Source organism: Cryptomeria japonica, chromosome 1 (genome assembly GCF_030272615.1).
Source record: "Cryptomeria japonica chromosome 1, Sugi_1.0, whole genome shotgun sequence".
Taxonomy (NCBI): Eukaryota; Viridiplantae; Streptophyta; class Pinopsida; order Cupressales; family Cupressaceae; genus Cryptomeria; species Cryptomeria japonica.
In genome coordinates this window covers 73,035,649-73,049,824 of record NC_081405.1, presented here as the reverse complement: position 1 = coordinate 73,049,824, position 14,176 = coordinate 73,035,649, and the positions used below count along the sequence as shown (strand labels likewise).

Sequence of the window (14,176 nt, the reverse complement as noted above, 5' to 3'; positions counted from 1 at the left end):
AACAATCAAACAAAAAAATTTACCTGGCTGCATGGAATGGAATGGTGCAGTAGTACCAAAAGTCTCCAATTTTACGTCTAGCTACATCATGAATATCCTTGTTCCAACCCATGCTCTCAATCGACGGTTGGGAACCTGGAGTAATACATTGCCAAAGATATGAATCCATCCTAGATTTATGAACTCTAGGCCCAATGCTAACATTGGCACTGTAACTGACACTAGCATTAGCACCAACACCAACACTAGCACTGCCACCAACATCAGCACTAGCAACCCCAATACCTAAAGAACTACGAAATGGAGGTATGGAAGAAGACTCTCCACTACTACCAATGCTTGCCATCTTGTCAGTGCACCTCACGCATAACCTCAGCAGGCACAAAATCATGGACTCGTATGTGCAAATGGTATTTCAATTTATTAATGCCTCCTGTATGATAAATTGTTTTGCAATAATAACATTAAACTTCTCCTTTCTTTCGTGTAGGGAAAATTTCAGCATGTTTCCAATAAGGGTTCCTTCTACTTGGGATTTTGGACATTGTGATAAAGATGATTTGAAAATCTCAGATTCTCAAGGCTGCTGCAATAACATATAAATTCAAAAGAATAACATTTGTGATTTATATTTGTTAAACTAATACAAAAAAGTGTAGGATTTGCAACTATAAAATTAGATTTTTATCATTTTTATTTTTTCGACAAAAAACACCTAGGGTTTGAAAAAAAATCAATCACACCTAGGGTTCTTTCTTTGATCTACTAAAATAAATTGAAAGAAGAAATGACATGTAAAGGAAAATGCAATTTTTGGTAAAAAAAGCCCAAAAAAGATCAATATACAAACTCACGTTTTAAATCAAGTTGAAATCAATAGAGAGCTCCTTTTAATCGTTGGTAGATACCTCTTGATGTACCAAACATATCTATGAAACTGCCCAAATGCGATTCAACAATGGATTTTGCTCTATCTCCTTGCTGGTTTCCCTACAATGCACTCTAAATTTTGCTCACAACTCTTTTCTCTCCTTCTACTTTGCCTTCAAAATAAAATGATGTTGCTTTTAGGGTAGAGGAGCAAATATAAGTTAAAAAAATTCAAGTTAAAACATTTTATTTTATATATTTTTTTTATCTTTTTATTGACTGCCACGTGGCAAAGTTTGGGCATTGGGACTCACTTGGACTTTGCGAGTGTGGTGTATCCCCAGACTCAGCGAGTCTAGAAAAGACTTGGCCAAGTTCGGGTGTCCTAGACTCGGCATGCTTGACTCGCCTCAGACTCGCTGAGTCTAGGCAGCTCTCGTAACACTTTGAACTTGTCACAATTCCTTTTTTTGTGATTTTTGTTGGTTGATGAACTTGTTCTGAATTATTTTCGAAAACGAACATGAGCCTTGCGTCTTAGTTAATTTCTAATTTTAAATTGTTTTTACAAAGCTTACTGTACAGAGATCAGTCTTACAATTCCTATCCAATTTACAAATAACCATAATCCAAATCTAACATTTGACAGATTGAACAAAGTGCTGAGTCCAGAAGTGCACAGTTATCCAAATGCAGTATGCTGCTAAAAAGTGTGTCATACAAACCATGAGCATTGTCATTCTTTTAAATTTTGCATTCTAGCCCCTTCTTGGCATAACTCCTCAGGAAAGCTTTGCAGATTTAACAAAGTGTTGCAGAAATGCTCATTATATGTCAGTTTTTTCAGATTAAATCTTAATGAATTACTAGTCCCATCAACCAGAATCCGGACAACCATTTTTGCAAGTGTACATACAAATGCAGATCAGTGTCATTTCTTAAGATTTTTGCTCATTGGCCCCTCTCTACATAACTCCTTGGAGAAGCCCAGTGCTCATATAACTCCTTGAGAAATCTTTGCACAATAAATCAGTCCTTTCTTCTCCAGAAAATATCAGATTGTTCAACTTCCTGGTAGCATACTCACCTACACTTCCTTTGCACTTGACTTCTTGGCAAGGTCAGAGAAACATTTGGATTTACAGGTTTAGAAAGTGTGGCATATCAATGAAGATAATGGCCATTGTTTTCAATTTGGTATACTAGATGTTTCCCTATGGAACTCCTTCAGAAAGCACTGTATGCTCTGTAGTGAGTGTTGTCTTGCTCACAATCCCAACAGAGCTTTCAAGTTCTCATTGTTGTAGCTGCCTGGAGTTCATTTGCATTTGGACTTCTCCAACTTTCAAGCTTCTTTCATACATACTACACTGGCAAAATTCCATCAACCTTTGTTCTTGGAGTCCTTTTGTATCTCAGTGCTATATGTAACTTACTGCATCTCCCTTTTACCCTACTCAGAGGTTAAAAAACCAAGTCCCTTTTCTGAGAAAGAGTGGTTTTGTTGTCATTAAAAAGAAGTATAGCAACCTGTTTTCTATTTAATGTACTCCCATTAGTTCTTGCCCCTCTATTGTGTAAATTCCACTGTGTAACCTATCTCTAAGAGGAGTTTGATATGTGTCAACATCATCGCCTTTGCTGTTCAAGTGGTTATTGTTAATGATCATTTTATTCATTTTAAATTCATCAGTGGGAACCAGTGCTGGACTTCGGCTTCTGAGAAACCATCCAAAGATCCCCACAACCTAATTTTTTGTGCTTTCTTTGAAAGCCCCATTAAAGTTGCTTAATTTTCCATTGCAAGGAGATATCCATGAAACAGTCTATTTCTTTGCTTGTTCTCCATTTAATGATAATCTGCATATTGTTACTTTGTTTTCTCTCATTTTATATGCATTTGGTGCATTTCTTGATAAAAAATTAAATAACTAACTTACAGTGATACACAACTCCGTTGGGCCGTTACATGTAAAGTTCTGGTTTCCAGATATTTGTATACAAGTGCCTTATTTTAAGCTGTTCTGCTCAGATTTAATTGTCTGTTTTGTGTATAATGTTACTTGCAGGCAGAGGAGGGAGAAGAAGATGATGAAGTCAACAACCTTTTCAAATCTGGGAAGAAGAAAAAGAAGGGTGTTGACCGCACTCCTGAGGAAACTGCAATGCTTGTTGAGCAGTTCATGGCTAAGCTTGAAGTTGCAGCTGAGGAAGATGCTGAACTGAATCGTAAATCTAAACCTGCTATTAATAAGCTCAAAATGTTACCTGTGCTTACGGAGGTGCTTTCCAAGTGAGATACTCTATGGCAGTGATTTCGCATTCACCAACATGTTGTCTAAAGTGAAATTTACATTGTTATTTGCTTTCCAATCTATTGATATTACTACTATTTCTAAGGAAATCTTGTCTCTTATAAGTGGCATGGTTGTTCCAGGAGACAATTGCAACAAGAATTCTTAGATCGAGGGGTCCTTTCGGTTTTAAAAAATTGGCTTGAGCCACTGCCTGATGGCTGTTTGCCCAATATAAATGTTCGTACTGCAATTTTGAAGATTTTAACAGATGTAAGGTTCATATGTTTTTATATCTTGTTGTTTTAGCTTGGCTTGATAATAATCTTGACCTCAGTAGTGTGAGTACAATGTTCTGATATTGCTATTATTTAGTGGATAAATTTTACCCTTTTGTTTTATCTTGTCAGTTACATTTCAATGTGAATGATAAATTATTTCATCTTTTCTTCCATCATGGCAGTTCTGTTCTCCAATAATACAAGATTTTGTATTTGCCATTGCTTTTGTATCACAATTGACTTCATTGACATGTTCTTACTTTTTGATGCAGTTACCTATAGATGTTGAACAGTATGATAGAAAGGAACAACTAAAGAAAAGTGGATTGGGAAAGGTATAAAATTTTATTTTTCTCAAAGACGTATTAATACTAAATTGTGGAATCTGGATTGTGTTTAACTGTCTATTTTACAGGTTATCATGTTCTTGTCCAAATCAGATGAGGAGATGCAATCTAATAGGAGGCTTGCAAGAGATCTTGTTGACAAATGGGTAATTACTAATTTACAGTTCATGGAATGCCAGGATTTATTTTCTTCCAAGTCTGAAAATGCCATGTTTGGTTGTTATTATTGTATTTCTTAAGCTGTATTGCTTGATTATATTGTAGAATGAAAAGGTTGTATTGGGGCCAGGATTTATTTTCCTCCAAGTCTGAAAATGCCATGTTTGGTTGTTATTATTGTATTTCTTAAGCTGTATTGCTTGATTATATTGTAGAATGAAAAGGTTGTATTGGGGCTAACTTGATTTGAATTTATTCAGAGCCGGCCAATATTCCAAAAGAGTACTCGATATGAAGATATGAGAAATTTCGATGAAGACAAGGTTCCATATCGAAGACCACCACTAAAAAAGTACTGGATTGATTAATATTATTTTTATTGAATATTTTTTCTTAGAAAATCTAATATATATTTATGATATATCATGATGAATATGGATAATGGTAATAGAACAATTCTGTTTCTATTATTTGCTTAGCAGGCCTGTAGCAAAAGCTGTTGGTTTGGAGTCACAAGATGATGACCTCGACTTGGTGGAACTTTCTCAGTAAGTCTTGCCTTTTTATTTGTACTGTAAGTGCCGTGTGTTAATTTTTTTTTTTGACTAGTGATTCTTTCACCTATTTTCAGAATTATACCATATTTCCACTTTTGTTTTGTGTTTTGGTTAATTGTGAATCTTTTACAGGGAACCTAAGCCTGGGGAAGCAGGTTATAGACAACATGCTGCCCGGCCTGAAGCATTACCAATGGACTTTGTAGTGCGTCCTCAGTCAAAGATTGACCCTGAAGAAATCAGAGCCCGTGCAAAACAACTCAAACAAGATGAGCGTCGAGCAAAGGTTAGTGTATAGTTCATCCTATTCTGAATGATTTGCTGTCACTGAAGCAACTCTTAGTTTTATTCTGTTTTGGATGAATGGGTAGGAAATTCACCCAGTATAGTTAAAAAAGTAACGAGTTATAATACATGATATTTTATTTTAATTTTTTGTCAAATGGCCTTTAATTGCCTTCCTTAGAAAAAATAGGGTATTTACAAAATTATTATTGGGGTATTGGATATATGAATTTGTTTAACCATTTTTTATTTTGTGGTTGCCTTCCGCGTTAATTATTTTCTTTACTGCAGTATGCTGTATTTTTTTTCCCCATATGAAAGTTACAAGAACCTGTCATTGTGTTATTTTTGCTATGCTACGAAGTTTTGCTATGCTACTAAGTTATATTTTTCTCATAATTTTTTTAAAATAGGTAGCTAGACTGTTGGAGGATTCCTTTCTCATTTTTAATTGTCTGGCTTTAGATGGACTCTAATAATTGGGTTCATGCAAATCAATTGTCACATCCATACCATTAGGTGAGCAAAAATCTTTTTTGCCTGCCAACTGTGAAAAGGAATGTAAAATGCAAGGGGCAGTGATGGTCTTGTTTTTATTATTCCTTTCAATTGTAGGCCACTACTCTTGATTTCCTTGCTTGTCTGTGTACCTGATTGCAATATGCTTGTATTGAAAGGGCTATAAATGATCAGGTTTTTATTACAACTTTAATCACTCCCTTGCCATTTAGTTTTACAGATTTTGTGTAGTTTATGTGCATTTGCTAGTTATCAGTTGTTTGCACTTGTAGTGTTGAAGTGTTGGAATTTTGAAAAGCATGTTGTCATCCACATGCAAAGGTTTTCAAACCAACCTTTTCTATTCACATGAGCTAATAATCTTTTGAACAAATTTATCACCTCTAAATGATATTTGTAGTGTCTATGCTTTGAGATTTTGGAAATCATGTTGATTATTAATCCACAAACCAATGATTTCAAATAAATTTTTTATTATTGACATGAATTAACAGCCCTTCAGACACATTTGTCATTTCCAAATGACCCTTTGAACAAAATTATGTCATTTCAAGCTTCCATTTAGGTAAGGCAGCTTTGATCATCCATATCTAATGGCTTGAATGAAAGATTGATCTATCTAGTATCATTGAGTACTGATGATAAGGAAATTCCTGTTTACAAAACACAATATAATTTGTACATCACGATCTATTATATCCTTAAGCCTGTGATCATTTTCTAGTTTAGTAATGATAAATATTATATTATGTCTAGATTAGTAAAGGGGTTATGTCACCATGTAATTGTGGTTTCCTTCCCTGTTGTCTACAACTTGAGTGGGCCTGATGGTGAAGACAGGTTTTCTGTTGTGTTAAGTCAAAGAGCATATTGGTACTAGGGAGAAATACTTGAGTGGGCCTGATGGTGAAGACATCTTTGTTGATGCGCTAAGTCAAAAGAGTATATTGTTACTGGGGAAAATACTTGGAAAACTTCCAAGCTTTTAGGGTTGAATCCCAAACTTGAGGAAGACATAGCACATGATGTGAATCTCAAATAAATGGACAACAATTTGAATTTAGGTGAGAATTTGTAACCAAAAAATTCTAGATAAAGCTATATTACTGGTTAGTAAGGTGGGGAGATCCATATAGAAGCTATAATGAAAGATTTGAGTTTTTGCAAGATATGGATATGCATTCAATGGGAAGATTAAAGAAGTGTGAAATTTAGTTATTGCAGTTGACAAATTCTTTTAGTGAATCAATTCCAACCAGTAATTCGTTGGAAGCAAATCCTATCTGTAGCTGTTAACCCTAGGAAAAGATAATGTTTGAATGTGTCTTGTTAGCATAAACCTGATAGTTAAGAAACCTTTGAGAAAATTGAGATGGATGTAAAGTTAAACCAAAAGATGAAACCACTCTTGGAGTAGAAAAAAAGGAATCATCATATCTTGTACAATGATGGGATTTGAATCATTGTGCCTTGTGTCATAATGAAAAAACAAGGTTTCAATCATAGTAGACCTTGGCAACATGCCTAAATGTTTTGACAATAACCACGTTCATGGATGTCATCTTCATTATGACATATTTTAGAGCTTCCCGATGCAAGTCTCAAGTGTTAGTGTTTTGTAGCTATAGGAGATATTTTCCACTAAATATATTCAACTCAAGGTAGGTCGGCCTTTGTCTTATAAATAAAATTTGCACTATCTAGGTTGGCCCTAGAAAGAAAGATTAACTAGCTTGTATATATAGGAGGAGGTGTCTCCTCATTTTATAATCATTCAATCCATTCCAATTCAAATATCTTCAGCAGCAGGTTCGCCCTTCAAGAGCAGCAGACTCAACTTCAGGAGAAGAGTTAAATATTTTTGTGCATCTAAAGAAATTGCATTATATACAAGTGCAGATTCATTGTATAAGATTCGCCCTTTCTAGGGCCTGATTGTTGAGTGCTATTTCTGCACTTATTTTTCTGATTATAAGAGAATATTCTGCTGGGTTTTTTCTCCCTTGAGTAGGAGGGTTTTCCCAGGGTAAAATATTGTGTTCATTGTTCTATGTGTTGTGTTTCTGCTTATTGCATTTCTGATCCTAAACTAATATGGCATCAGAGCCAGGTTTAGAAAAGATCCGATCAGATTTGGCTAAGCAGTGGAAGCCTTCAAGTTGTGAAGATTTATTTCAGTCTTCTTAAATTTGCCGTATCCATTTTCCGCTATGCTCTCAGTAAATCATGCTATGTATGGATGCTGGAGATAACACTCAGATTGTGCATATAGAAAAGTTGATGGTTTCTTTTGAACGGTGGCGGGTATGTGTAAACTCATATCCATGTTGGTGCGGTTCTTTCCGAGTCAACACCCACCACATCTCTTCGCGTGTTTATTTGCCAATGCTCAGGAATAATCTGAAGGTGTCATTCTGCTGTCAGAACTCTGCCAGCAATCACTCAATCGCAATATTACCAGTTGGGAGTAGATATTCTTTTGGCTTTGAAAACTTGACGAATGATATTCTGACATCTGTTGCTGAGTGATATCTGATAGTGCAACAAAGTCAGAGAGTGTTCGACCCCTAGAACTTTCTCAGTCCACTAACATCTGTAGTCAAAGGTGGAAATTAATGTCCATAAAAGTCATTATCAGTTCTGCAATGGTTAGGAAGCAAGGATGGAATGTTTTTTGTGGTGGGTATGTTGAACAAGTATATTCATTCATTTTTATGACAAGGCAGGGTTCATGCTCCTAAAATTGCCAAGTTATACTTTCAAAGCATGCTCATTTATTTCTATGACAAAGGCAGGTTTTAGAGCTCTTGAAGTTGATAAAATATGCTTTGAAAACATTATAGTGTTTCAAGTTACATGGGAGCTGTTACTGCATCCTTAGTGATAGGGGACTGCGTAGTCTGAAGTAATTCCTGGCAGTAACTATTTTCTTTTTTGATTATATAATGGGGGATCTATAGGGGTCCCTGCCTAAGAAAGAGTAATAACCTGCACATTGAGAGGCTACATATATAAAAGCAGCCTACAAACTAATGCCAGGCTGGCCAAAGAGTATCCAGCACTTGCAATTCCAAAAGTCCACCAGCGAACCGAGGCTAAGAGCAAAGGAACAGTCAAAATCATCAGAGGTAAACCAACGTCACATTCACAGACACCCCTACCCATAAACACCTATATGAATAAATAAGGAATGTCAAGGAAGAGATCAAGGAACAAGACCCAAAAGAATCAATTTTGATAGAAGAAGCGAAATCCAAATCAGAATTAGAATCACAAGAAGCTGGTAAACCCAAGGAAGAAGAGCCAGAACTAGAGCCACAAGAAAATGAACAGACCAATGAGCGGGAACAAGAGGAGCTTAAAATACAAGTTGAAGATAAAATAGTCCTTGGTAGGAGAAGATGTTTTATTGGTTTCTAATGATGGCGCATGTCACCGAAATATCAATGGAAGGAAGACAAAAGGGATTCCACTTGTTGGACAGGAAGAGTTCAAGTTGAAGGAAGATGCACTATCTTTCAAATTCCACATGGTGAGTCATTGATTGATTTTCAAACGGGCATTGAGGATGAATATGCTTTTGATAAGGACGTTTCGGTTTTAGCTCAAATTCGGCACAGGTACTTCACTGGCTAGGCAATATTATATCACATGCATTCATATTGGGGGGTTTAATATCCCAAAAATGAGGGTACAATATATTGCCTATCGGTGAAAATAGGGGGGTTTTTAATTTGGGCTATGAAAAAAAGCAATATTTGGTGAAAACAGGGGGCTTTTAATTCAGCCTGTGTATTGGGAGGGGGGTGACAAAAAAGGAGTTTAGGGCAATATTTTTTGAAAATAGGGGGTTTCTTTAGTTTGCCATGAACACACGTGCTATAACCTAGGTTCATTAAGTGAAGCCCCCGTGAAATTCGGAAGTTTTGGGTCACAAAAATGAAGGTGTTAAGGATTTATCAACCAGCCTTTTTTCAGCAAATGAGGATGAATATTTTGCTCGTAGCTTAAGGTATGAGAATCTTTTAGATTCGGTGCTTCCTATGTCATTACAAAACTGTCACCATGGAAAACATTCAGAGAGGTGATAGAGTAAGGGATACAACTTGAAGTGTAGGACATGTGGATTCTTTGTTTCATGTTCCAAACTATTTTTGCACATGGGGTTCGAGTGATCTCTTGAGGATCAAAGTGTTCACAGTTCATAGATCACTTGTGGGAGCCAAGTATCTCCATTGAAGACAAGATTGTGGATGATGGCCAAATAGAGATAGTCACTCTCAGGTGCTTCATGCTAGATGGTGACAAGAAAAATAGGTATCAATTTGATGTTCAAGATTTTATTTTGAAGTATAGTATGGTGCTTTGGATATCAAATTACAAACAATTTAGAGGATACATGAAGGCAAAGTTGTGAAGGTACGAAAATGTGAATCCAAAATAAGATGGAAACAGTGCAATGCAAGGTATAAATTCACATTCACACAATCATTTACTTGAGATTTGCTTGAATGTTTGATGTAGATTTGCTCTCAGATTTTGTAGCATAACTTTGGTATCATCATGATAGCATGAAGGCTTGATGCTTGATAATGAATGATGATAGGGCTAGTTTGATAGATCCTTGATAATGATAGATTGCATAGCGTACTTGATCATAAGAGTGCTGACTAGGGAGAAATGAATAAGTGAAGGTCTTATTTATATGCCTCACATAACATTTGATCAACTGTGGAAATTAATTAGAAAGATTGATGGATGAGAAAATTTGACAGAGGGTAGGACTTATAATGCACATGGATTGATGAGGTGGAAGGATAAGGAAAGGGTGTAAATGCATAGAGGAAATAAATAAAATATTAGTTTTATCTAAAATTTATTCAATTTTGGAAGAAGTGTTAGCTAATTAAATAACTTTTGAAATTATTGAATTATAGTGGATGAAAAGATGAATTAATTAACTAATAAAATTATCTAATTAATAGTGAGGGGAAATTAATGAATGAATGAATTAGAAATTGTTTAATTGATAGTGGAAATATTAGCTTAATTAAATAATTAAAAATTATTTTCTTAATATGGATAGAAGAATTGGTGAGAAGGTGATGACATGACAAGATGAAAAGGCTCGAGTCATTTTTAGATGTCTACAAAATCAATTCGTTGTCACTTTGGATGAACACAAGATATGCAAAAACTTCTATATCATGGATATTGGAGGGTTGGAATCCAAGAGAAATGGGGTAGAGCTTCAAGGCATTAAAGATAGAGCTCCAAGAGTGGCCATGGTTAGGTGTTAAGAAATAGCAATGGGTAACAATCACAATCTCTTCCAAAGACGAGATGCTTAATCATAGTGTTATTTGGTCTATCACACTTCAAGGGTGGCCACCAAATGGAGCAATTGTAAGATTGGTCTTTCTTGTTGAGAATCACCAACTTGACTTAATGAGTAATGGTTGCCATAGATACAAGCCAAGGGCCACTTTGAGTATGGTCCCCAATTATAGATTTGCTGCCCTCAACATTACTGCCATTTCCCATGTTTTCCATGCAGCCAAATAAGACTTTTCATTCACGTGGTGTTGGAGTTTACAGCCCATTACCGTTGTTGTGATGTTTACAGCTAGTACAAGGTGGTTTCCAGCCATTACATTTTTGGTTTTGAGCAATAGAATCAAATGTTACAGACGAGGTGTGGAAAATATCTCTTGGTTTGATATTAGTGTAGGACATATCATATGTGGAGATCACTAAGTGCAAACATTCCAGCATTTTTAGTGCGGATGAGGGAAAGATTTGGGGCAATGTACAATTGTTACAGCCACCTTCTTGCCCACTACAATTTGATCCAAACTATCTTGCAAGTCGTAAAGCTTGGGACATCATGGCAAGGATCTTTGGACTCCAAGGTAAACATTATAACATCAATCTAGAAGGGGTAAACATAATTGTTGGCATGCGTGGGTCACATTTCTCTGATAAGTACACTATAGAGATGAAGTTCAATGAAATGGGATGTAAGCTTGGTGATTCTAAAGGTGCATTGAATGACCTAATGGATGGAAATTTTTTATGTGACCTTGAAACACAATGCAAAGAAACCAAAAGGAAAAAGAACATTTAGAATTAGAACCCCAACAAATTATCAAAATAGTTAAGTGTATTGGACCTAATTTCTGTCTAAGGAATCTCCTCCTAATCAACAAAAGAAGATTTCTTCTATTCCAAGAAAAACTTCAAAGAGAAAATCTTTGCTTCCTATGCAAGGAATCTTGGGAGCCAAGCCACAAGTGTTGGAACAAAGAAATGATGACATCAGAAAAGGAGTCAGGAAATTTTGATGTACAATCAAAATATAAGGTGAAATGTGAGGAAAGTATGCACATCAAGGCCGCAAGTTGAAGAAAAGATTTCAATACTTACTACCGTTGGTGAGCAAGTTGGAAAAATTGACATTGGCAGGGAATTAGAAATCCAATATGGATGGACTAAACATATAATTGATTTCTCCTCTAATTATAGGAATAATCTTCAAAATTTCCGCTGGGTTGTAGATAACCCACTTTTTGAATTGGATGCAAAAAGATTTGTCCACTGGGATAACCCACTTTTTGAATCAAAGGCAGAAACATATCCAAGTTCAAGTTCTGTAACTTGTAATAATATCATAGGAGTGGAGTGGAAGTTGAATTGTGAAATGCTACTTCATAAAGAACAACTGTTGGGAATGTTAGTAGTTGCAAGGAGAGAACAATTTGAAGAGTTGGATATGACTCAAGGAGTTTTGCAAGGCAATATGGACAGTCAAGCAAAATTGTTAGAGGACAAGAAAGACAGTTGTTAAGGAACTACATCAACCAGACTTTGGGAATCAATAGACAGTTAATGAAATACGCTACATCATTACAAACACTCATAGTATTTCCAAGATTGAATCGAGATCCTGGAACTCCATAAATATTCAGTCAAGTGGAGAATTCTTTAGCATTCTAGTTGTGATTGCTCGAGGACAAGAAATCTTGGGAAGGGCAAAAATAGTTTTAATTAATTATGCAAGCATTAATGTGAGTGGAATATATATTAAAGGCAAAAATAAGGAATTTTTAAAAAGACATGTCAACATTTCTCAAAATACCAAAATTTTCTTGTTGCACCAATTAGGGTCAGTTTTACTGTTGTTGCCTTAGCTGGTTTCTTTCATGAAGTTTTATTGAAGAAAATCACAGCCTTATTAATGTGAGGTTGCTTTCTTGGAATCCTCCCTGATTGATCTTCTTGATCACCCGTTTTTCATTTCTTCTGGAAAAAATTTATTGTCTATTATATTGGCCATAATCTATACTTTAATGGAGAGAGGATGGTTCCTCTACAACAGACTTCATTTCTTGCCAGTCATTGGAAATTAGAAGCTTGTTAGTGGGACTGTTGTATTTTTGCTTTTACGTTTGCACATTGGGAGTTTGATTTGGCTGCATTTTGCTTCAGACTGATATTTTGGTCAGTGTTGGTTCTATTGCAAGCACAATATAATTTACATTTCTGAGCATGCAATTTTGGTCAGCGTTGGTTCTATTGCAAACATAATATGGCTATTTACATTTCTGAGCATGTTGTTTTGCTTTCCAATACTATCAATCGTCTGTTCTCATCTCTTAGTATACGTATGTAATATATACAGTTGGTGTATTTTCTTTTACTATAAATGTTTTAGGAGAGAATTAGCAATAATATATTAATTGTGAATCGCCTGAACAGTTTCTTTTGACTAAATTGCAGATGAATAAGAAGCTGCAGAATCTGAAAGCTCCGAAAAAAAAGAAACTTCAAGCAACGAAGATCAGTGTTGAAGGGCGTGGTATGGTGAAATATTTCTAGTTAAGAAATGCAAATTTAATTCTAGTTCCTCGTGGCAAATCTGGTGGGGACTTAATCAGAAACCTAATTGTACTCTGGTTCACTTACATTCATTATGTTTTTTCATAAGATGCATTCAACCTAATTTTTTCTATTTTTCATGGCACAAGCTTGAAAAAAATTTGCCATATGGCATCAAAAAGTTTTGGCATGGTGATAGAGAAAAAGAAGTCTCTGATCTCTTTGTCATTTAGTTTATAAATGTATGGACAATAGATACGCATTTAACCCTGAATTTTGATTTATGGAATTAAATCTACCCAGCTATCTTTGTAATGTTTATCATTAATATTGGTTGTATCTATGGTCCATTTCATATTGGTACTCTTCTGGGATATTCATTGCCGTGCTTGAAACGCTTTTGGATTCTGGAGATTCACTTAATGAAACTGCCATTCTTTTTGGATCTTGATGAAATATGAAACCTGAAGGCGCTCAAGGAACTCAGGCTATATTTTCAATATTTTACCGACAAGTGGTGGAGCTATTATTATGTACTCCCTTACAATTTTGCCTGCCGTATGGCATTTTTGTAATTATATACAGGATGGTATGGAAGCAGCTATGTAGCCATATAAATTGCCAGAAATACATTTATAAAGAAGTGCATCCGGAGATGTGCCTCTTATATATCTGACTATTTATATGGCTGCATAACCAGTTCCGGATGGTATGGGGTACTCGCCTGCAATTTTATGCAAGATGGTATGTGGTTCTCGAATCAGTCCCATTAAATAGTATGTAGACAAATTCAAAGTGATTTAAACTAAACATCAAGAACGGGGCAAGTTCTTTTGTTGCAATATTGAGATATCTATGTCCGGTATTTGCCATTTTTTTTAAAGGGGTCTTGCATTTGATGATCTTTAATGTATGTCTTTGACTTGATATGACTTAACTTTATCGAACCATTTAATAACTCGATGTTAGCATGATCCAATCATCAC

At 35.5% G+C, this 14,176-nt stretch overlaps 1 protein-coding gene across 2 annotated transcripts in view; it reads left to right on the top strand.

The window, feature by feature from the left end:
- Window positions 1-13,511, top strand: part of LOC131041884 (protein IWS1 homolog 1) — a 33,019-nt gene extending 19,508 nt beyond the window's left edge. For both annotated transcript variants that reach the window (XM_057975114.2, XM_057975113.2), the window contains exons 5-12: window positions 2,940-3,163; window positions 3,308-3,437; window positions 3,718-3,780; window positions 3,861-3,938; window positions 4,212-4,303; window positions 4,434-4,499; window positions 4,641-4,794; window positions 13,092-13,511. In XM_057975114.2, coding sequence (XP_057831097.1) covers window positions 2,940-3,163; window positions 3,308-3,437; window positions 3,718-3,780; window positions 3,861-3,938; window positions 4,212-4,303; window positions 4,434-4,499; window positions 4,641-4,794; window positions 13,092-13,190 — 906 coding nt within the window. In that variant the 3' untranslated portion in view covers window positions 13,191-13,511. The remainder of the gene's footprint in view (window positions 1-2,939; window positions 3,164-3,307; window positions 3,438-3,717; window positions 3,781-3,860; window positions 3,939-4,211; window positions 4,304-4,433; window positions 4,500-4,640; window positions 4,795-13,091) is intronic.
- The last annotated feature ends 665 nt before the right edge of the window (window positions 13,512-14,176 follow it).